Source organism: Calypte anna, chromosome 14 (genome assembly GCF_003957555.1).
Source record: "Calypte anna isolate BGI_N300 chromosome 14, bCalAnn1_v1.p, whole genome shotgun sequence".
Taxonomy (NCBI): domain Eukaryota; kingdom Metazoa; phylum Chordata; class Aves; order Apodiformes; family Trochilidae; genus Calypte; species Calypte anna.
The window spans coordinates 3,798,047-3,822,597 of NC_044260.1; the positions used below are offsets into that span (position 1 = coordinate 3,798,047).

The 24,551-nt window shown below is 41.3% G+C and overlaps 1 protein-coding gene across 2 annotated transcripts; it reads right to left on the reverse strand.

Moving 5' to 3' along the window:
- Positions 1-313: 313 nt before the first annotated feature.
- WIPI2 (WD repeat domain, phosphoinositide interacting 2) lies at positions 314-24,033 on the reverse strand. 2 transcript variants are annotated; one of them, XM_030459500.1, is made up of 12 exons: positions 23,725-24,033; positions 14,784-14,866; positions 10,132-10,301; positions 9,061-9,157; positions 8,374-8,471; positions 7,903-7,995; positions 7,080-7,150; positions 6,045-6,152; positions 5,129-5,293; positions 4,052-4,159; positions 2,790-2,887; positions 314-1,955 (listed from the first exon to the last, which is right to left on the reverse strand). In XM_030459500.1, exons 1-12 carry the CDS (start codon positions 23,796-23,798, stop codon positions 1,843-1,845), a joined length of 1,278 nt encoding a protein of 425 aa, XP_030315360.1. In that variant the 5' UTR covers positions 23,799-24,033; the 3' UTR covers positions 314-1,842. The 2 variants fall into 2 exon arrangements, with proteins under 2 accessions (XP_030315360.1, XP_030315358.1); XM_030459498.1 differs by having other exon boundaries at positions 2,757-2,887; positions 23,725-24,006.
- Between the last annotated feature and the right edge of the window lie 518 nt (positions 24,034-24,551).

Consider the following 24,551-nt stretch of genomic DNA (forward strand, 5'->3'; position numbering starts at 1 on the left):
AGTGAATAAACAAACCTGAGCCCTTCTCTTCCACCTGTGCTAAGGTAACAACAGATTCCACCTGCATGGCCTAACAGCAGCCTCAGTGCCACAGCCCCTCCTGGCAGGGCCACCACCATCTCCTGCACTTTCAGGGTAAGGGGAAGCCCACTGGCTCACACAGCTCTTTGGTGACAAAACCCACTGCTTGCATTGCTTGAGAGAAAACTTCCAGATCCTAAAATCACACCACTGTCTGGTTGTGACAGCAAGTTCACACATAGCTGGAGCTCTCAGCTTCTGTCCTCTTCTCAAGATCTGCTATTTCCTTGCCTTTTTTTTTTCTCCCCTCCCTTTTTCTTTTTGCAAGCAGTCAGTAGAGGAAAAGGAAGCAACCCACATTGCTACACAAAAGGCAAAGCAGGCTGGTTTTGGCAAAGGAAGGTAACACTCACCAAGTACTTAGCTAATCACTTGCTCACTTACTGTTACCCAAGACTTAAGAGAAGGCACATTACAACCCTAAAAATAGTCTGCAGCACTGCTCAGCCTTGGAAAGACAGAGCCAGGGGCAGGGCAGTTATGGATTTATTCCCAAACTGCCAAAGAGACAACCAGTCCTTGGAGCATATCACAAGAAATACTCTGATGAAAGGTGAAATAAAAAAAAAAGCAAAAAAAAAAAAGCACTGTTATCCAGCAGAAGAGAACCCAGAACAAAATTTATCTTTCTACATCATTTATATTTACAGCATTTTATGGAAAACAAATAAATCATAAACCACCAGTTAGAGCAGTACACCAGCAGCAGCCCCAGCCTGAAGAGAAGCAAGAACTGAGAGCTGAGCCTTCCAGCTGAAAACCTTAAGGCTGTTTCAAGAGTGAGGCTGCCATACTCTATAGGGACTTCCATCCAGCCTGACATAATCCTTCTTTGGATAATTAAAACAGTATAAAAAAAAAACAAGTTATTGCTACTCTGCCAAGGAAATAAGACAATCTACAGGAAAGAAAGAAAGTGCATTCCAAGTCTTCTCAAAAAAAATACCCAGAAACTCAACAGCCACTAGCAGACAGCCAAATACTAAAGTTGTACAACCAAGTCTCCAGCAGTTCCTCCTCCATGCTACTTTCCTCCTGCAGCACCTCCTTTTCTTCCCTGTAAAGGCACTTTCCATATTCTATATCCTTATGCAGGGAAACACATCCAGTTTTCCATCCCAGCAAACAGAACAGTCCCACAAATACACAACATTCAGAAGGAATTTTAATTAACAAAATGGTCCAGGAAAGGGGAGGGAGAACCCCAAAAAAACAAAACAAAAAAAACCCAGGCCATTGCATCTGAAAGGTTGCATGTCAGTCACTAGGTATGCCTGCAAGCCCATGCACAGGAAACCATTTGGACCTTTGTCAGTGCAGAACTAGTCTCAGCTTCCAGAACCACTTCTTGACTCCTTCCTTATATAAGCTAAATATTATATACATATATAAAAAAAAATACAAACTTGAGTTTGCTATAAAGTGGCTTCTCTCTCTCCCCCTCCTATGCTTGCTTGGCACATGAACGCATGCAAAGCTATCAGGCTCTGAGGGCTGCACAAACAGCAGGTTTTGGCAACAAAAAAATAAAAATAAACACAGCTAAAATAGATAAGCAAGATTAAAAGCCACTGAATTGAAAACCATATATTTGTCCAATTGTATAGAATTAGAACTACAGCTACGACTTAAAACTGCAAGAGTCTGTCATCCTCTCTCCCAACTCATGTCAAAGTTCATAGCAGCATAACACGAGATTCCTCAGGAAACATCAAGCCAGTGTTCTCTGCTTCAGGAGTGAGTGAGTTCACAGGTCAAGGTTCAGTCTGTCCGAAGGATCATGGGAGGATGCTCACTGTCTTCATCCAATCTAAGTGAGTTGGTTTCATCTTCCAGGCAAACTCCACCCACAGCACCCAGGTCATCTGTATAGGCTGGAGAGAAAGGAACAAGTAGTTGGGGGGGGGGATCAGCAGCACAAGCTGAGGCTTGCATCCACAGTCATTAAATTTAGGGCTGAAGCACAAGACATCACTTGCAAGAGTTTTACTACCACCCTATGTTTGCTTTTATCATGACTGTGTTTCTCCAAGCCAAGACCAGTTTAGGATCAAAATGAAACTGCTCTGTGTGTGTTTTCAACACATACTTGTGCTGGGCAGGCTGGTGTTTTTCTTAATCTCCACCCATGCATGATGGCTGCAACTGCAGTACTGCTGCTACATGTGCAGCCTGTCCTTTGCAGCTGAAGCACTGACCTGAGCACCACACAAAGATGGCAGAAGCTCCACTTGGGGAGCTGCAGCATTAACCAAATTCTCATCCTTTCAGTTTAACAGAGGACCAAATCAAGCTAACAGGTCACTGTTCCCATAAAAGAATGACAGGAGCACTTATCAACCTCACTAAAAAAAAAAAGTGGGGTATAATTCTGGTGGTATGCATGAGGTCTGGAGGCAGATCTTCTTTATGAAGTAATCGTGTCAAGCACTGTAAATATCACTACAATAAATCAACCACAATTTGAGACAAAGTTCTACTCAGAAAGTGGCAAAGATGAGTGACCCCTCTACGGGAGGCTACACAAAGTGCTCTTTTTCTACTGCTCACCGGTGCTCCACATCACACCTGCAGTTATAAAAAGCTTGGTGTTGAAGCAGCTGAGCTCAGGCAGCCATCCAGAAGGAAGCAGTACCCAGAGGGGCTCTCTGCCCCATTTCCAGCCCTCTCCTTACCATGCCTGGTGGGTGAGGAAGGCACATATGTACCTTTAGTCACAGCAGCACTGTACGTCTGTGCTACCAAGGGCCGGTCGTGGGATGCAGACTCCAGGATTTCGTTGGCTGGCTCCATGCTGCCATCAAGCCTAGCAAGCAGAGAGAGGTGAGCTGGAGAGGTGACCCTGGCATTGTACATTGTACCTGGGCATTGTACAGCTTGACAGCCACAGGATAGTATCTCACTGGATGTGCAAGGAGAATACATTTACACACGTGAGAGGAGCAGCTCGGTGCCTCCGTTCCAGGTGTCGAGCAACACTTGGTGTTTAGCACTGAAAACTCAGAGAGATGTTTGGCTCTGACATGGCATTAAGATCTAAATCCTATGAGCTGATTCCAGGAAAAAAAAGAGATTCCAAACAAGAGTGCATGACTCAAAAGTTAACAGCCATTCTAATCAGCAATGTTATAGATTGTTTCTTCAGCTCTACTGACAATGGAAGTGGTTGCTGCACAGACACACACCAGAAATCCCTCTCAAAGGCATCAGAGCATTTCAGATATTAAGAACTTGATAAAAACCTCCCCCTGAGACTCCACTTCATCTACAAGTCAAACCATGTCTTACCTTAAAACAGTCAGATAAAGGTATCATTTTTTTTATAAGTACTACAGACTGACCAAAGCTGTAACCTGAATTATGATGGTGAATTATTGGTGTTAATTCTATAATTGATCATCTCAGCAATCCAACTTTATCACCCTAGCCTTTCCTGCCAAATTTTATTAAAAAAATCAAAACACCTTGTCATGTTTTCCTTAGGTGTTCTACAGGACTGCTCCAGAACATTAGTTGGTTGGCTTACATGCAAGGAGGTTTAATAAGGACACCACTGAAAGAGATAATGTAGATAATTTCACAGGCCAGATTCCCTCCTGTGAAATCAGGGCAACATCTCTCATCTCTGTAACTGCTTCATTTATTGATGAAGAGGATGGTGTCAGGAGTTTCAAGTACTTGTTTAAGTAACTGAACTCAAACTGCTAACAGTCATTGAGCCTTCCCTGCCCTGGGGCAGTGTTAAGTTTCTGCTGGAAAAGGGGTGCTTAGGGTAGAGGATACTGGGAAGGGAGGCACAAGGGGGATTCTGAAGTTTCTCATCCACATCAGATGTCTGGAGAAAGATGACTTTAAAGAAGGGAATTATTCCAAGTTAAGACTTTTTGCAGAAGGGAACTAAGTTTAAAGAACAGAACTGAATTTTGTGAAAGAAATAAAACAAAAGAGTTCTTAGCTCATGGGGACTCACTTGTGCTGTTTCATTAGTGTGCACTCTCCTCCTTCTTGGGGGTCGAGGTTGTACATGTAGAGATATCCATCAGCAGCTCCCACCAATAAACGAGGGATCTTCTGGATTCTGGAAGGGTTTATGGGAGAGCAACAGATTAAGTAAAGCAAACTGTGCTCCCCTGATTTTAAAGCCACTCCACCCCCAGCCCAGTTTTGCTTCTAGACAGCAAACATTGTTATCAGTTAAGAGTGAGCACCTAGGAAAGAACTGGGCATAAAAACTCTAAGGTATAATCCCATTTGGGGGATAATGGGATACCAACAGGAATCAAGCAACTTTATACATAACCCAATAAAACAGATTCAGAAGTTACTTCTTTTTTCCAAGCTTGGTGCAACTCCAAAGACAAATAATCTAAAGTATTTACTTATTTCAGAAATGTTTTAAAGGCTTAATCATTGCTTAGAGATCAGAGAAGTGAGTGTACAGACATAAAAGTAATTTTATCATACAAACTATAAACCCTCCACAAAGTCAGTTTATTGCCATCCAGCTTATTGATTTGGCACCTGTGCCACATGGGGCCTGCTTTTCACAAAGCTAGAAAAAAAGATTAGATTTAGTCCTCAAAATTAACTTTAATGAATGCCACATTGTTTTAGAGACAAAAATAATATGATGTAGCTTTCAAAGACTTCTTAAATGATTAGCCTGGCTTGCCTAATTTTGCAGTTCAGTAACACAACATACACTATCACACCCCCTGGCAGTAATGGAAGCAAGTGCCACAAGCACATGGGTCTGTTCCTATCATTCTTTTTTTATCAAAATTAAAAAAGACATCTTCAAACAACACTCAGAAACAGTCTGTTCTCATCCAAACATCACACCTTTCCCTCCTCCCCTCGCAGGACTCTGAGGTGCTACCTCCAACACATTGCCCTGAAGCAGGAAGAGGCTTTGAAATGATTACAGGTGATCTGTGCACTACCCACTCTGCTGGAGGGGAGGTTATGTTCTACAGAGTCAGCCTCTCCACACCCCAAATCTGGCAGCCCTGAGGGGGATGAATGCAGACTCCATTTCTCTACTCACGTGGCGAGGGCACAGATGTTTTTGTGCCCACAGAACGGCAGTCGGACCGTAGCAAAGGCTCTGCCCTGGTTGAACATTTCTGTTACTTGAGAGGGCAGATAGCTGGTTGAGGCCATCAGTACTTTCCCAAAATAACCTGTCCAGGTTGTAGGCTCTTCCTGAGGTCTAACAAGTCAAAAGGAAAAAAAAAAAAGAAAAAAAATTAACAAAAAAAATTAATGACTTTGCCTTCACACGAGAAAGGTTTGTAAACACTTGGAATCATCTCTTCAGTTTTAAACAGATTAAGCAGCTACTTGTTTCTCTTCAGAAATAACTAAAACCCTTGAGAACTCTAATGCACTCTGTTTATGCTACAGGGCACAGTGTGTCCTACACTACCCTCTGTTATTTAAGCATGTTTGATTGTAAACTGACACATCTGCTTATAAAACTGTATTTCATAAGGTTCATTATACAAGAGCAAGATCTACTGGGAAATGCTACACTTGAGGATTTTGTTCTCCTGTTTATCACCGAGCAAATCATTGTTTCCAACAAATTCCCCAGATACACGACTGCCCTCTCAAATCATTAATAGGAACATTTTATAACTTGGTGACTTCTAGAGCCCTACAGGCAGCTGGGAGGCACTGCTGAGATAGCTCTTCCCACGCAGATGTTAGAAGAGGCAAAATAAATGTAACTGAAAATGTTAGAACTGCTCCACATTTCTCTGCCAAAGATTGGCCAGTTTCTCTTCAGCAGAAATACCTTTCCACTGGGAATTAAAAACAGTAACAGCTCAGCTACAGGTGCTGATTCACAAGAGATTTCTTACGCCCTTCCCTTTACAGAAGTGTTTAAGGAGAAATCTGTTCACACTTAAAGCCTTTTCCTTAAAAAACAATAAATCTAAGGCACCTCTGAAACGTACTTTTCTTTCACAGTCTCAAGTTTGAAGATGTGCACTGTCTCTGTGTTACTGGATGCAGACAGAAACATGCCATCCATGCTGAAGGCCAATGAACAGATGCTCACACACCTGGGGAAAAACCAGACAAACAAAACAGGAAACAATGAGGCATTATTTTTGACATTCTAGCACTTTACCAGTTCGTGTAAGAAGAAAGCTAGTGTTAACTAATTCATGGGAATTGACTTAAATGAGAATTACTTCTCCATTTTGGTAGGTAGGAGTCTTTCTGCACATTCACCACTAAGGAGCTCCATTATGTTCACACGAGCTGCACTGTGAGAGCTGGGAGGAACTCTGGCTGCATGGTAGACTCATCTGCTCTTCTTCTCCTGCCAGTGATTGCAGGTGACTCCCAATTAAGCCAAAGTATTTGTCTTTATTATTAATTAAGCAGAATTCTCAGTCATCACTGCTTTGCAAATAAGAAAAAAGAAAATTGCCATAATAAGCATTCTGAATTCTGGTACCTTCTTAAAACAAAAGCCCCACTAATGATGTTCCACTCTGATGTACATCAGATATGGGGACCAACCAGTAACAGTCTGAACTCAGTCTTACCTCTGTTTTAAGTACAGTAGAACTACAGTTCCTACCACCACAAATCATAGTGCTGCTGTTTCACAGTGGCTGTAATGATCACAGCACCAAGAGGATTTAGAAGAAAGTGAGAATATTACAGGTACTGTCTCCAATTACCATAAGGACATAAGGACAATTACCATAAGTATCTTACAAAAAAGGTGACCCACTTGAAACAAGTTCCCTCAACAAGACCAAGAGGCTGGACAGTTCTGACAGAATTCATTTGTAGAATAGTCAGGTCCCAAGGAGAGAAATTGGAAGACATTCAAGCTGAAACAGTTATAAGTGTACAAGCAGGTATGAATGGAGATGGAAATAGGCAAAAAACCAAGATGTCCTCTCAACTGCAGAACATACTGGAGATCTACCATACAGAATGAGCTTTAGATAATCAGCCCAGTTCAACTTTACCTCTTCACTCCCCTTCGGAATTCAAAGAGCTTTTGTCCCTCTGGAATGGAAAACACTCTTATTACTGTCCCCTGTAAAGACAAAAAAAATTAATTTCACTTAAAGTTTGTTCACTGTGTATTAGCTCCAGTGAGCAGAGTACAAGCAGCAAACATTTTCCTGTTAACTTTTTGCCTCTGATGCAGACCACACACAAAACTGAAATATCTGTGGAGCTTATTTCTAAGAGCAGAGAAACAAGAGGTGGGAGCTAGGAATGCAGAGAACAAGCTATGCAACAAGAATAGCCCCTTCTTACCAGGTTTGCTCATGAAAATGAACACACTGGGTGCAGTCATCTGGGCATCTTTGTGCCTTCATCAGATGCAATCAGTTACACCTTTATACCTTAAGGTTATTCCTCAAAGAACAAAGACTTCCTAATTTATACAATTTAGATAGACAACTTGTCATCATGTGCCAAAGACTGGCAAGACACTGCTCTCTACCCTGACCCAAGTGTTTTGGCATCAAAATGATGACATCAAAACAAAGCAATTTCTAATAAATATCCTGCACTAAAGGGAGAAACTCACAGGATTGTCCTAATTACAGCTAGATTAAAAGATACTTATTTAAGTAACACTATCATCCAACATTTCACAGCACTGCAATTGTGCCAATTATCATTAACAGTTCTTAACTTAGATTTGCCATTAAACCTGTAAGCCTTCTTGTTTGGAACTTGCACGTGGAATCGTTCACAATTAAAACTTGCTTCAAAATGCTTAGAAACAAGTTTCACTTCCATCACTGCCAGAAAGTCACTAAAAAGCCACCTTACCTTTTCTGATGCAGTGGCAAGTTTAGTCCCACTGGCGTCAAATGCCAAAGCAGCCAAGGGACTATCATGAGCTGGGATCATATTAGCAGCTCTCTGCAGGAGTGAATCAATGAAACAGAATCTTAGCAGAGCACAGCTTAAAAGCTACATGTTTGCATATTCAAAAGCACTCAGATATGGGTAACAGCCTCAAGATTTGTTTCAGTAGCTGCTAAGCACAGGAGCATGTGCATAGAGAGTACAAGCAGCAGAGGGACACTTTAAAGATAAATCAAATGGAAATTACTTTGCTCCATCCCTTTGCCCAACTCCAGGCATCAAATCTAATATTAGTGTCTGTATTTTCCTGGTGGATGTTCTGTGAAGCATAACTTGAAGAGATACTGCAAACTGGCATACAGGAACCTAGGTGTCTCATAATTCCTCTCTGAGCAAGTTATGGCATTACCAAAGGTTGATAAAAATCCTCACCAGATTGATGGTGTCAAAGACTTGTACTTCTCCAATAGTTGCACTTCCTGGATAGGCCAGGTAACAGTTATCATTGTTTATTGATAAAGCACACAGCCCTAAAAGGGATGCAGAAACAGAATTAGAAAGAGGCAAATTCCAAGACCTATGCAGCAAAACTTTCAGATTTTGCATTGAAATATAATAGATATCTCAAGTTATCCACACAAGGTATGAAAAGAAACAGAACAAGGATGAGTAATTTCAGAGTCCACTTGCAACATTTTCAACTATTTAACACAAATTTTTATATTAAGTAGAAAAGAATACCCATAGAGCCACACTAGCTGATTTAGTGGTATTATTTCCCATGTCTGCCACGACTCCTGAAGACTTAACCTGAAAAAGTCTTTAACTTTACCAAGTGCTGTCAAGTTTCTAGTTTCTATCACTCCTACTTCTAACATTTCAACACATTCACTTTAGGAAACCAAAACACTGGGAAGATGCAGCTTAAGGCAGATTCTGCTATTTGTTCTCAGAAACCTCACCTGGATTGAATGGGCAGGCTTTAAGACAACACTCATGTATTTAATTATTTCTATTTGACAGTGGGATCAGCAATGCTACAATTCCCTGTAGGAAATGTCATAGGTTGACACAGAAGACACATTTTGGAGCTAAGACAGTTTCTAACACCATACTGACCTGCAGGATTAGGAGGTGTCTCCCTGATTGTATGTAATACCTTCATGTCTCGTATGTTGTGTATGTAAAGAGACTCTTCCAGACAGACTATCAGCCTCTAGACATGGGAAAGAGGATGAAACACTGATAATCACACTGGAGTTTATATTAATTTATCAGTCCTAAAAAAAAAATGTATCCAAAATTCAGTAGGTACCTTCCAAGAAAAAAGGTTGGGAAGAAATAAGAGGCTGGTAGGAAATACACAAGAAACACCTTCTGATAAGACTTCAACAGCTCAATACTACACTCAGGCACTTGAAGTGACCAATGCACTTCACTTCTCTCAACCATGCCAGTGTAAACTGATTTAAATAAAAATGGTTTACATTACTAGTTTAAGTCAGTAAGCTAGAAACCTTCATTTAAAGCTATTCAATTCTTACTCTGAACTTAAGTATTCCCTCCCTCCACCTCCCCAATTAATTCACACGTGGAAATAATTTTCTGCTTTTGCTAAAACAGAAAAAACATACAAGACTTTTTAACTACTTACAGTAGTTAAAATAATTTGTGAGGGACTTTTTCTTCAAAAGCTGTTGATTAAGTTCTTCCAAATCTTGTTTACACTTTTGTAGACTACATCTGGATGACTAAAAAGTTGTTACTTATTTAAAGCCATTTCACTGTGCCAGCAATCAAGTAAGTCACTGTTTCCCTTACAACTTTAAACAGGAATCCTATCCTACCACACCTGATTTTTGGTGGCAGGAATGGACACCAAGATTTTCTCCTTCAGATGCCATTCTCTTAACTTTGAACAAACTGGCTGAGGACCAGAAAGTTGGTATTTGCAGAAGAACCCACTAATGATTTAGGAAGACAGCAAACTATGGTTCCAGGGACTTCACTCAAGAAGTTAAGCAACAAGTACTCAGATGCCACACAGAAGCCACAGTTGGAAAAGTACAGTGGAAAGAAAGTATTATTTCATTGGCAATTCTGTCACCAAAGGATGAGACATCAATGAGTAAGTGCTAGAATAAGATCCAAAACCTCTCCCTGTGTTTTTCACCTGGAGTTACTACTCACCTGTCTATTGAGTTTGACAGCTAAGATGGTGTTGGAGTAACTGTAGTTGCAAATCTCTGTCCCCTTCTTAAAGTGACAAACTTTCAGCTTGCGTGGAGCTTTAAGGCTGACTATGGCCACCAGACTACTGGAGAAGAGCCTCTCCACAATGCACACATCTTCTGTGTCAGCTGAGGAATCACAGGAACAAGGGAAAAATACAGTTTTAGGGAAGAAGAATGATGCACATCAACAGGAAAAGTTTTCTAAGAAAATGTAATCTAGCAGCACAACACTCAGCCACAACAGCTCACAATTGAGGGGGGATGCAGGACACAGTTTTAAAGCAGAAAATCTACACAGAAAATAATGATTTACAAGGATTTCCTGCCACACTCCCCCTTCCCCAGCTGTCATGCAAGTTTACACCTCAGAACGGAGCACGCACCCCCCCCTGCCCAAGATCCAGCAGGAAAAAAAACCCCAAACTCTCAAAGATACAAACCCCAGCAAATTGTCAAATTCCAGATTCTTACAATCTTATCTCTGTAAAAATCTAGGAAAGCAAAAATTTTTGAGGTTTTGCAGGTCTTGTGTGCACTTTGTTTTGTTTTTAAAGGAATCCCATGCATCGAAGTGATTTTGATGACCAAGACCCTGGAGTTTCTGCACACTTGTCCATAAAAAAAGAAAGTTTGATCAGCTTAAAACTGATATTTTAAGACTGCTTCAGCCACTGAGCAGTAATTTTTACCCATCTTTCATCTGAAAGCCTCTAAACACATTTTTTACAGGAATCAAAGCCCAGCATGTATGCATAGCCACAAACCAGCATTGCTTTTGTCCTACATTCTACTATGGAAGCACTGGAGGCAAAAGAGGAATGCAAATCACCATTCAAAATGTGGAGAAGAGTCCAAGGATCTCTGGCAAAGAAGCGTTATCGGAGCATTTGATTATAGTCCACTATGGAACCAAGCTAGTAAGCAGCTTAAGTGCCACCCTGGCTTGGGTGCTCCCTCCAATCACCTGAAGGTCCCCTCCCAGAGCCCCAGGGACAGAGAAAACAATTTTCACAGCAGGAGAAAGCTGGTGAGGGTTTTATCCACTCTCTGCAGCTCTCCCCCAGCTACTGGCTACATCTGCCCTTCCATTACTGTCTCAAGACAAAGCACTTGGGCTTTGATGGATTAAAGCCACCACACTTTTCAGAAGTCTGTATCTGGATTAGCTCAATGCTTAACACATTCCAAATCGTAAAACTGTCCAGTAAGAAAAAAAAACCCAAAACCCAAGCCCCACCATTTCTGAAGGCTTCTGTTTTGGCCAAGAGACACATTAAATAATTGGCACTGTTCTTGTCATCTGTGACAGAAATTCCCTGAAAAAAAAGCTCTGCCCAACATCCTCAGCATCTGACAATATCACCACTGTGTGACACGTCTGCTTTGAAAGTACAATTATGTCATGAAAAGGAACAGAAGATATTTAATGCTCTACATTATTTTGAAATAGAGAAAGTCTCCTCATGGAAAAGGAGCAGGTTTGTACCATGCATTTTCAGTATTTTATGCAATATAATTGACTTTTATCTACATCTCATATTTAATATGGTACATTTCCAGAAAAGACAAAACAGCAGACAGAGACTTTGAAAATTCAGTTTCCACACTTTTGCAACAGGGATAATGCATTTTAGCAATTATGTTGTTTTCAAGGAACTGTTCCCCATTTTCCTGACACTACACATGAAAAAGAAATACAAAAATTTGCTTCAGTGATGTTCTGCATAGGCAATGAATTTCTGCAGAAACTTTCAAATGCAGAGGTACAGGGGCCTTGAATCTGACAAGTAACATAAAAGATTCTCAAATATTTTACAGTGCAGTTTATTAGCTTTCCATCTGAGCCTGGAGTCTTTCATGATGACATCTTTTTATAAGAGTCAGAAGACCAGTACACAGAGACACAGAAAACAGACTGCTCCCTGCTCCTGGGGAAGCACAGCTTCTTTCCCCATTCAGGGACAACTGTGGCAAGACACAGCTTCTGGGATTTGTTCCTTTCTGGAGCAGGCAGGAAACCTGGTTCTTCAGAGGAGGAACAGTGGCAAAGATTCAGATAGAAAAAGTGCTGTCCTTGGATGCACTGAAGGGAAGTGTAGGCAGCAGGGAAGGCAGAAAGAGCACTATGAAGAATGAAGCAGTCACAGAGAAGAAAAAACTTTCAACGAGAAAACCTTTAAAAGGTACAGACAATCCTTCAGTCTCAGTGTAAAAAGACTCACTCTAATACAGTTACCTTTAGAGAAAGGCTTTGTGATGGGCTTTTAATTAAATTCACTTGAAAAAGACAGGATACACCACAGCTCCTTTGTCTTCCCCTAACAGGAAGAAGTGATAAATTCTCTTCACAGCTCCCAGGTCATGTATACTTCCTAAAGAGGAACCATTCAAGTACAGTACCAGGCTCTACTGCACATCCTACACCCAGCTGACTTGAATTAATCATGCCTTTAGAAGCACTAGTCAAGTCCTACAGCTATGCTGTTACTCAGATTGTGGGCTTTTTTTTTTCCCTTTTCCATTTGTATTTTCTTCTTTACACTGCACAAGTGCTCATTCTCAGACCTCAGATTCAAAAATTCAGCAAGAACAAAAAGAGCTGCAAAATGATTGAAGCATCAGCAGTGAGGAGAGAACAAGCAAATGCTTAAGATTCCAGTTTCATAAATGTAAGCTTGGAGCATCACAGACAAGAGCTGGCTAGAAACAGCAAGATTATGATCAGCCATGCTTTTATTCCATTTTGAATCCAAGAACATGAAGCATGTTCTGAGCATTCATTGAGCCTTAAAGCACCTCCACTACAATTCTTATTTTCACAGGGGAATCAGCTGAGCAGGGACTTAGGTGACTGGTATCAAGTAGAAGCCAGTGATGGGAGCAGACAAAGAAACTTCCCACTCTGTTCAGTTTTTTCTCTCAAACACAAGACATCTGGGGCATATTCTGTATTTTACTATAGCTACAAACTAGGTTGAAAAGCAGGAGGCACGTGGCTAGGAGGCCACAAGATATTTTTTATTATTGCACCCAAAAAACAGGAAGCCCTCCACTCCCCATAATCAAATTTTAAAACAAGTGTGGTTTACAAATCCAAGGTTGAAAATCCAAGGTGTACAAAAGATAAAGACCTCCACTATTTGGGTTTGCTGCAGAGATTTCATGTCCTGTGAGCAGAGGTCAGGACCAGCTGGCTTACAGAGGCCAAACCATCACATTTTCTACAAAATGTTATCACACATTCTGTATTTATGGACTTCACAAGAAAGAAAACACAGAATATCAAAAAGGCCAAGCCAACACAGGTATCCCAGAGCAGTGTGAAGACAAGACTGGAATCAGCAGGTCTAGATTCTAATCCCAGCTGCTTTATCAGTTTATTGCAAACTCTTGAGCCAGGCACTTCACTTTTTCTTTCAAGGACTTGCTAGAAGCAGCAGTCCTGTATAGTTCAGCTCAGTCTCTCTTAGTGTGTTTATTCAGTGTCTTGTGTAACAGGAGTCATCCTCACTGAGCCTCCTGGGGTGCTATCAGGGCAGATACTGGAAGTGCCTAACATGCTACAGAGGTCAGGTACCTAAACTCAAGAGTATAAAATGGAATTCAAACCACAGCTTAACCAGCAAAACCAGACCATGACTCAAACAGGCAGATGGAGCTGCACTGCAATTCAACCTGACCACAGGTGCCTCATTTGAACCTGACAATGACTTCTCTCTCCACTGGCTGTATGCAGAATGAGGCCATCACCACAGATTACAGGTGAGCTGAATCACACACCATTTTCAACCTTGGATGCCACAGGATCAGGTCACTTAGGGAATGGAGGCTGAAAACAAGGCTGCTGTGTAGCATGACACACCAGGATATAAAAGCTGACATCATAGTTATTGGTACCATCTATCAGTATCACATGGAGTTTATAAGAACACTCTTACAAACTAAATAAACTCTTAGAAACTAAATAGTCAACTAGCAGTCATAGTTTACTGATTAGCACCTCAAAAAAAAAAAAAAAAGCTCACGAACTACTGGCAAAACAGAGGACACAATTTTCCCTCAAGCCTCCCTCTGTTTCACCTCATACCCTACCTCGTACCTGATCAGTATCAAGATGTTATGGGAATCTGGATTATTCACCCTTTTGGGTGAATAACTCTGAAGTGATCATGTTGAATAGTATTTTTCTAACAGCAAATATGAGGATTCAAGAAAAAGATAACTGAGACTTTGGTTTTATTTAGTAACAGTCCATCAGTGGCTGCCTGTCCCAGCATCCAAAAGACATTTACAACAGTGATTTTTTTTATGCTCAGCTGCTATACAACCTGGCTATTGTACATAACATTAGAAAAGCAAGGAGTTCTTCTCATAGCTATTACCAAATCTCACAACATACCAGCTAAATTTCAATACAGAAGACTAACATATAGTTTTACCCTGCCAGCAATCACTTGTTTTGTGTTTGTCTGATATTTCATCATATACTTAAGGTTCCTCTTATGTCAATTTCAAACCACCTGTGAAAAAATGAAATGTGTCTTATTCTTTCCAAATCAAGCCAACTGAAAGGATAAAAAAAGAAAAAGGAAAAAAAAAAAATCTTACTGCATTCATAGATCTGCTCCAATTTGTCCACAGAAGAAAGAGAGAAGAATTTGTAACCTGATTTACTGCCAACTGCAAGGGATCTGTAAAAAGAAACAAGACAGAAACAAATTAAATCAGTCATGAATTACCCCAGGACAGAATCTTCCCCTATTCTAAAACTCCAGTTGAGTTAGCTCAGTAAGAAAAGGATAAAAAACCTTGACTAAAAAAGCCATGACAGACACAGAGTTTCATTTCCCCAACTCTGGAGAGGCCAAATAGCTTCAGAACTACCCCAGGTGTGGAATCTTGCTTCACATTTTATGAAATATGAGTTCAGAGCTTCATGTAAGCCTACTGCCCAACTCAGACTGGTGATTTCTCCACACAAACTAAGAGCTTTAGTTGGGGGGAGGAAAGATCATGGCTTGAATAATGAAATACAAACCAGTTACATCATTGCCTCATCATGAGAGGTGACCTCCAAGACCTTTTAAATTGAGATTGTCTGGGGATTTTTTGCTCTTTATACTGTAACCTTCCCTAGCCACCCCTAAAGAGCTTTCCTATTAAAACAAAATAAATAGGAATTAAAGACTGCCAACAGTAATTTTCTCTGGTTTTATTTGATGATCTTCTAGCACCTTCAAGGAACATTAAGTCTCAGTCTTAAAAATATTCACACTGAATCTTTGATCAGAGACACTCTCTTAAAAATGCTGGTCACTGATGTTAAACAGATTTGAACAATAGCAGAACATTAAAAAGCCAACTACAAACCCTTCTTTGCTCCATTACTCTATTTTCACACTTAGGTCACAGACCATTTAATTGCTTTTCCAGTCAGCATCAAAGACAGGTCTTAAATTTGAAGCTAGAAAAACCTTTAGGCTTTTCTTGCAGGCCTTTACAAATCCAGGCAGCTGACAATGGCACATTCTCATTTGCCCCTCCCCACATAAAAGATGGTTTTATCCCACAGAAAACTGACAGTCAATATAGCTGCACAGGAGTGCATTAGCATGCTTCTAGCTAATGTATTTCTTACTGCCAGGACACATGGGGAAAAACTAATTAAAGGCCAATAAAATGTATTTTGAGATGCCAAACTGTGGAGAGTCATTCAATTCAAGGCTCCAACCCAATCCTGCCAATCACTCTGCCAAAACACTCTTTCTGAACCCAACAGGATGATTCTCTAGAATTCAGATGCACTAACAATTAGTTCTGCATTTAGAGTACAGATTCCTAGAATTCTTGTTCTTCCTGGATTTTTCTCTCATGGTTCCAAGTGAGCCCTTTTTCAAAACTTCAAGGTACCTAGATTAAAAATTGTTCCTCAGTTGTTCCTCTGAAATTAAGATCTCAAGGTATAAAAATCAGCTGGTGGTAATGACCTTCTCTTCTAGAAAAAAATACAACTGGCACAGTCTGGTTAAGAAATTATATTTGAGGAGGTTTAAATCTTCAAATTAAAATATGCACCACCCAGGCAAGAGAAATAAGCCTCCCCAGTTTCAATAATCAAGATATTAAATAATATTAGGTTTAGAGACAGAATAGCAACTATAAATTATAAAATTATATTATAAATTATAAAACTAACTAAATTTTGCTGCTCCTCCTCAAGTCACTTTAGAAATACCAAGCTTAATTTCACTTCAGATAAAATCAGTATGTTCAGCAGACTACATCTGATAAGTCACCAAAGATGCTTCAGGGTTTTCCCTCATCTACTTTTGTACAACTCAATGAAAATCCAAATTCTGTGAAAAAATACAAAAATGCAATTTGGAAAAAAAAAAAAAAAAGTTGAGTTAGCTTTTCTTAGATCATCTCATCTACTGCTTCCCCCAAAAGTTCAATGAAGAATGACATTAAAACTGTCACTTAAAGGTAAACAAGCACTCAACTGAGTTAAAAATAAATTGTCACAAGACTCCTTGCAATATGAAGGATCTACAAAAGACAGAGGATGATCTCCTTGTGGAGGATTCCACACTGCAGCTATCTGTGTGTCACCTGGCTATTTCACAGCTCTAAACACAAAATATTGCTGTGTCACTGAAACCAGTGGGACACAGAGGGCATTTTTCTTCTCCTACAGCCCACCAGTACCTCTTGTCAATAAGCTTTGATGATGAAAGAGTTGTATACATGACAAAAATCATTAGGCTGAGCAGAGGCCAAAATGAGGGAGCAAAGAACAGATCTTTCCATCCATGGTAACTGCTTTTTGTTATTACTTTCAGGATCAACGTGATGAGGTCACAAATCATTTGTTTACACAGGACAGCTTCAGTCAGTATAATTAAACCCACTTCAGGATATACACAAAACTAAAAAACAATCCACTTTTCTTCTAGAATAGCATTCCTGGGTTTGGAGGGCTTGGGTGTTTTTTTTTAAATGTAATCTCAAATTACTTCTTATGAAACTATTGGAAAAAAGCTTTTTCTATGTAATAAGAGAACTCACAAGGCTGAGTTATACCAGCATAATCATAATGATTTAAATCCCCCATCTTCCCCTGCACTGATATTACACTAAAGCCCTTAAGACACCTGATAACCATCTAAATGTCCAAATCCCACAAAAGCAGTAGCTAACCAAAATTACCTCACCTCCACAAAAATGTGCATTCATATGGGGAAGAAATATGATCAATAAGCCATTCAACTATTGCTCAAATAGACAGCAGCCAACATGAGGCTGCTGTAGTTTATCAGAAGCTCCTTTTACAATGTGGGTGTTAGTTTATTATTACCAATTTTCAGAAGCTGATGAGAGACTGAAATTGAAAATAAAATCAATATTAAAAAAAAAGGCTTTTTCTTCTAACATTATGCAACACACAGGTGGTTTTTTGGCTCTGTTATGTGTACCCTCTATTACACATCTCAGGCTGTAGGCTCTGAGCTATTTCATCATTAAGGTTGCTTACTCAGTATAAAATTACCAATATAGTTGTGATTTATGAAACTGTGTTTACCTGCTTTTTTCAAAGATAATACTGAAGTCTGATTCAAGACACTACATAAATATTGAAGAGTATTTTCAAGAGCAGCTGTCATAAATAATTAAAACTAACCTCATCAAGCAAACAGTTTTGAGATCTCATACACTCATTTCAAGACACTGACATTCACTGTAAGTATGCTCACCTAGAGTGGGAAATCAGCTGGTTCCATCTCTCTGGCTCTTTAGAAACAAGTTTTTTCAGATTAGAATCATACAGGTTTTTCTCTTGCTCCTTTAATATATATACAAAGGCAGAGAACCAGTTTTTTTCCCTTTCTGCATGATAGAGGCCCTTAACTATTAATCAGAAATATTCTACATTAATCAGAAAGATCATACTAAGAACAGCTCTCATATTAAAATGAGTTGCAGCTGCAGTATAAACACAACTCCAGAAGACATTACTATTTTAAATACCTAGTTAATTAAACCTACTTTCATGATGATACAGCCTCATTATATTAATGCTCCACCTCACTTCAAAACCAATGTAAATTTCCAAAGACAAAATGTTTTGTGAACAAAGGCTTCTGATGAAGAGAGGACAAATAATAATAAAAGAAAATCAATGGAATTACCTAGGAACAGAATTACTTAGAAATCAACTTTGCTTTATTTCTCCCTCCCAAATGTCTGCTGAAACCAAAGTTGTAACATCTTACAGACATGTCTTCAAAGAAAGGTCAAGAATGTCATTAATTTTGACAAGAGCTAAATAAAGACCCTCATACATCCAACAGACTGATCAGTATCACTGACAAACCACAGGAGATTTTCCCCATTGTTCTTTTACTAAAAGAACCCCCCCCCAAATGTAAATCTGCTGCAGCAAGAGGAGACCACACTTGCTCATCAATTACCAGCAACAAGTTGGGACAACAGAAAGTTCATAACCCAAAAAACATCCCTGCTGTAACATCAAAATGACTGCTTCTTGCAGCTCTCTTCCCTGAGCACCAGAGCTACCCAATTGCTTTTTTCCTTCCTTTTCTTTTTTTTTAATTTATTTTTGGCTTTAGAGCCTCCTTGGAAAAAAACCAGCTCTCGTCCTCAAAGCTCACAGGTGAATGACACCTGGACCTTGGAGAAACAGGCAGAGGAGTGAATGCTCAGCACCTGACTCCTGTTCTCTCACCACAAGCAGTTTACTCCAGAGATCCAAAGACCACATGGAAAGAGGACTTGCAATCCAACTTCTACAACATGAACAACTTCTGCACAGGCACAACCTGAGAGCTCTGAACATTTCCTTACAACATAGAAGGAAACTGATTTATTTGGGCAGAAAAAAGGCAGAGTTAAATCAGAAAGAATAGATATATGTTCAGATAACTGGCAGATGTAACTCCATACATAAATGAAAGCTGAGAATAAAGAAGACCCTGCAAAGAAGGCACAAATCAGTGTTTTCATTAGAAATCCAGATGCAAGGCTTTGCGGTGTCCTTTCATCATGGGAATGTTTTCAAAACTACAGTGACTATTTTGTTTCCAAGTGCTGTTACTTGATTACTTATTTTCAAAAAGGTGACTAAATCTTCTCTACAGTCTTGCATATATTTCACAAGTAAGTTCTTTGGGTATGTTGGATTTTGTTTGGGTTTTTTACAAAGATCTGAAGGCTGCCTTTGGATAAACTTTAAAATCATGTTCTCTGGGAGTATTTGTGTAACAATTTAAAGACTGAAAGTTTTACCTACATTCTATATAAATAAAAGCCCTGAGATCTTGAAGTTACACTTTGCTTAAAAACTTACAAACTTCTACTGCATTAATGCATTTCTCTTATGGGTTTTAAAGCCTGTTAAGAGTTTGTGAGGTGACTGTTATTTTCTATAAATGTATCCATGCTCAGTTCTAGTAGTTCTCCCAGAAGCAAAAGAAACAGCACTGGAGTTTAAGCAGTGCTTCTTACCAATTATGTATCTTTACACATTTCCAACTACTAAAACATACACTGAGGTCACCTCAGTGCTTCTACTGCACAGTTTTGCTAAGATTCCTGAATACTAATCAGTTACCTCACTTTTATCTGCAAGCTGGAGCTTCTGCCTCCCAATCAGATAATGCCAGTCATGCTGAGTTGTGCAATGAGTGATCCACTAGGGAAAAGGGCTTGGTCCAAAACAAGCAGGCTAACATCTTCTGAAAACGACCTTCTCTGGGTTTTTTTACTTAATGAAAACATACTGTATCAAAGAGAACCCACAAACCAACTGCTTCTGATGCCTTATAGGTGGAGTGTTTCCAGGCAGGGTTCCAGGTCCAAGCAATAATTCAGCACTCTCCTGTAAATAATGCTGAGGGCAACATGGGATAAAGAGACAACACCTGCAATAACAAAGATAATGTCCCAAGAGATAATGTCACTACCTGCAGCATCCTTGAATGAAGAAAAGTGTAAAGCCTAAAAACCCAAACAAACCCTAAAAGCAAGAATGAGGCTATAAGGGGCCAGGAACTGTAACAACTGGGAAGAGCAACATTCTTCTAACTACCAGCAATCCATCTTCCCAAGGCTGAGAGGCACCAGGGAGCTCAGCTCTTTCCAACACGAGGCAGTAATTACCTGTCAACCTTTCACAAAACCTCAGAAAAGTTATCTTGAGACCTATTTTTACCAGCCAGAAGCACCATCTTTTCCTAACATTAGGCACTTGGTTCTGTTGTCAAGGTAAGCAAGACACATTTGAGCACGAGTGGTACCAGCACCTCATTAAGTTGAAGTTAAAAGCTTTAAATGTAATAACAATGCACTCATGTAATTTATTTTCCAGTTTTGTCTGTCAGCAATTTTTCTAATTACTGAATCACACTTTAAAACATGATGGGAGCTCTACTGGCTGGGAAGATGTAAACAAAGCTTCTCTTTCATATACCCTCTGAAAGAATATGCATTTGTTTACCTCACCTGTCTGGAAAACAACTCCAGTTACTTGTAATGTAAGTTGAAAACAAACAAGCTCTCTGAGGCCCACCATGGGAGAGTGTAATTAATTCCTAATCAGGAATGGAGTAATTCCTAATCAAGCTCTTCTCACCCAGTGAGCAGTGATGATCCAGGTATCCAGAAGAGAAGACTACTGAGCCCAGAGAACTGACTTGTTGCTCTGTTCAAACAAGAAACTAAGATCATGGGTGGGGAAAAAAGGTAATAAAGAAAATAAACTTTAGCATGAGGAACCTGCACAACCACCACATTCTACTCAAGAGAATGAAATTTGGTTATTTGGGTCACTTCCCACATTAGGCAAGTGTTTTAGTAAGCAGCTGCTCCCAGAGACATCTGCAAGATTTACCACTTCACACTTCTTTTCTTAGAGATATTTCTTTTAAAACACTATTAGAAATAAGGATACTTTTTCCATGTCCTCCAGCCATCTCACCTGTCTCAAAGTAGAGTGGCCTTTTTATTATTCTCTTATTATTTTTATTATATTTTATTATAATTTGAGGACAGAAAACCCCAAAACACAACAGGAGCCTTTTTTTCCCCTACATGTGATTTCTGTAACAGCGATCTGAAAATTTAAAAGAAAAAAAAAAGCCAAGATAACGAGAAAGACTTTGTATCCCAAGACTTAAAACACTTTTAGGACACTTAAAAAGATCAAATGGGAACAGTAGCAAAGAGCCATACACAGTTGAGGATTAGAACAGAAGAAAGTCATTAGCCACTTGTCTCCCCCCCCCCTAAACTCCAAGTTAAAAAGAAATCACACTCTATTCTTACTTGAGGAATGATTTCAAGGTGTATGAGCCAAAGATGACCTAAAGCAGCTTATATTCCATTTGTTTCTTATTTCTGTCTTGGATTTTTTTCTCAAGTCAAGCCTGCAGCTCTCTTGTTCTGACAACTTGTTTTTTTAATCACAACTTGATGACCTTTTAAATATATAGAGCTCCCCACAAAGCTAAGGTGTAGCTGATATGAGGCAGCTGCTTTGAGGCAGGCAAAACAGTAAGCTTTTAGATCAGAGCTGGACAGCACAGTTTAACTGGAAAAATTATATAATGACCTTTAAAAGCTTTAAAGAAAAGAGGTGACAGATTTTCTAGGTATTATGAACTTGGTTTAGCTAGTAACAGGTAAAAAATGGATGGTATCTGAAAAAGCACAGGCATGTTTTACACACACAATGCCAGAGCAAGCTGTATATAGTCCTCAATTTAAAAAAAAACCCATGAAAAGTAGTTGCAAAAGTCTTTGGCTTGAATCAACATATGGATAATGATTTACTTACAAATACATAGAAAACTCTTGCCTCTCCTCATAATTTATCCTATGCTATTTACTATTAAATTTATTCTGCTCCACTCATTCGTCTCTTCAGCCCCAACAAAAGCCACACAGGCAAACAAGAGGTCACATCTCGTAGAAGGAAATACTTTCTCCTCAATCTTGGCAGCCACTGTAAATAATCTTCTCATCTTCCCAATTCCCACATACTATGCTGCATGCTGAAGGCAGTCAAAGATCTCTTTTGTGAGGACAAGATAACAAGGCTTGTAAAATAAATAAGTTGTTAAAAGAAACAAACCACCACAACACATGTGGATTATGCTCTGTGATGCCAACCTGAGATCATTTCCTCTTACTCACTTCCTAAAGCAAAACTCCTCCTTTCTTGAGTACAGCAAGTTCTTTTGGTTATTGCCCCCTAGTTTCAATTCTCAGGTATTCAAGACAGTAAAATCCTTCTTTAAAGGTCCAATTCCAATCATTACGGATTTCTTAAAATAAAAATTATTGCTCTTTAAATATCCCATATAAAAACTACTATGTGCTAATTAATCTTACACACTGCAAAGATTAAATCATTTGCAAGATGTGCAGCATAAACTATCTGACCCTTTCCAGATCTGAAATCCAAGTAAGTGCAATTTCCACAATTATGTGAGAAAGTCTTCCTGTTCAAAATCAAACCAAGCACGGGGCTCATAAAAATACCTTTAAGTCTAAGGCACACTGCTTCAACCCTGATTAGGTGGAAATGAAAATGTTGTACGAGAAGACAGCTATAATGAGCTTCTAAATGAAGCCTTTGCACCTCCTGGAAGACTTGGGTCTTCATCTTATTTCAGTCTCCCCAAAAATCTGGGTGTTATCAAGAATCAGAAAGAGCTCTCCCTCCCCTTCCCACAACCACAAAGAGCAACGCCTCGCAAGCACAAGAATAAAAAAAAACAAAACACCAAACTTCCCAGGGCAACAACCTGGGGGAAGGAGAAGGCAATACACTGCCACCACAGCTCAAGCAGCCCATTCACCTTTTGCTGCGTGTCCCTACGACAGCGGCCTCACCCCCTGCAGCTCCACACACACCCCCAGGAGGGCAGGCGGGGTGTCCCGTCCCGTACCATCCCACCCCTCTGGCTACGGGAATGAGGGGGACCACGACCCCACTTCGCGGCAGTGAAGGGGCAGAGACTGCAGGGAGGAAGGGGCTGCAATGGGACCGGGACACACACACACACACCCCTCACCACTCCTCCCCCAGCAGCCGTGCCTCCTCCAGCCTCTCCACTGCCCCCTCCTTGCAGCCCTACCTCGCTCAGGGTGGGATTTCCCTCAGCTTGGGACCCCCCATAGCCAGGCCGGGCTCCCCCCTCCTCAGGGCACGGATCCCCCTTTCCTCAGGGCACGGATCCCCCCCTTTCCTCAGGGCACGGATCCCCCCCTTTCCTCAGGGCACGGATCCCCCCCTTTCCTCAGGGCACGGATCCCCCCCCTTTCCTCAGGGCACGGATCCCCCCCCTTTCCTCAGGGCACGGATCCCCCTTCCTCAGGGCACGGATCCTCCCTCAGGGCACTGAACCCCCTCCCTCATGGCCGGGCTCCCACCCTCCTCAGGGCCGCGCTGGGCTCTCCCTCAGGCCGAGCCCCTCACAGCCAGGCCGGGCTCCCCCTTTTTCATGGCCGGGCTCCCCCTCCTTACGTGTTGTCCTGGTTGAAGTTGGCGAAGAGCAGATGGCCGCTGCCGGCGTCGCCGCTCTGACTGGCCAAGTTCATGGCGGGACGGCCCTCACCACCCCCGTCCGGCGGGAGATGGAGGGGCTGAGGGAAACACACACACACACACACCCAATCCTCCGACAGACAACGGAACCTCAACCCCGGCGGTCCCGCTCCCCGCCGCACACCCGCGGCCTCCTCATCGCCGCCAGCCCCTTGTTTACGCTGCGGGCGGCGGAGCAGCCCCGCACCTGCGCCTGCGCCCGCCGCCGCCCCCTTCCTCCTCCCCCACCCCCTTCCCGGCCACCGTACCGCCGCCGCGCACGCGCCCGTCCCGGCGGGGCGGGAGGAGGAGCCGCGCGTGCGCGCCGGGGTGTGGGTGACACCGGAGTGGGTCGGACCGGACCGGACCGAACCGGGTTGGGTGATGGGGGTTTTGCGTGACCCCAGGGTCAGTTCCCATCTCAAGCACTGTCCCCGCTGTCCCCAGCCTTGCCCGCGGTACCGATTGGGTTGTGATAAAACCCGCAAGGTGGCGGCCCGAGCCCGCCGGTGCTGCTGCAGTTCTGCTCGGTACCGCGGGAGGTCCCCAAGGCTCAGCAGGTGGGACAGCAGGCGCTGAGGGACAGGGACAGCCTGTGCTGTGACACCTGTGTGAAATGGGCTCGACGTGGCCAGGGGAGCATCGGTGCTGGGAGTCACCGGGTCCGGGGAGCGGCTTGTGGGGAGGAAAGGAAACGAAACGGGAAACTGGACTGGGAATGCCGAGAAAACGGATCGAAACCATTCCAGGCTTGGTCCTGGGAAGAG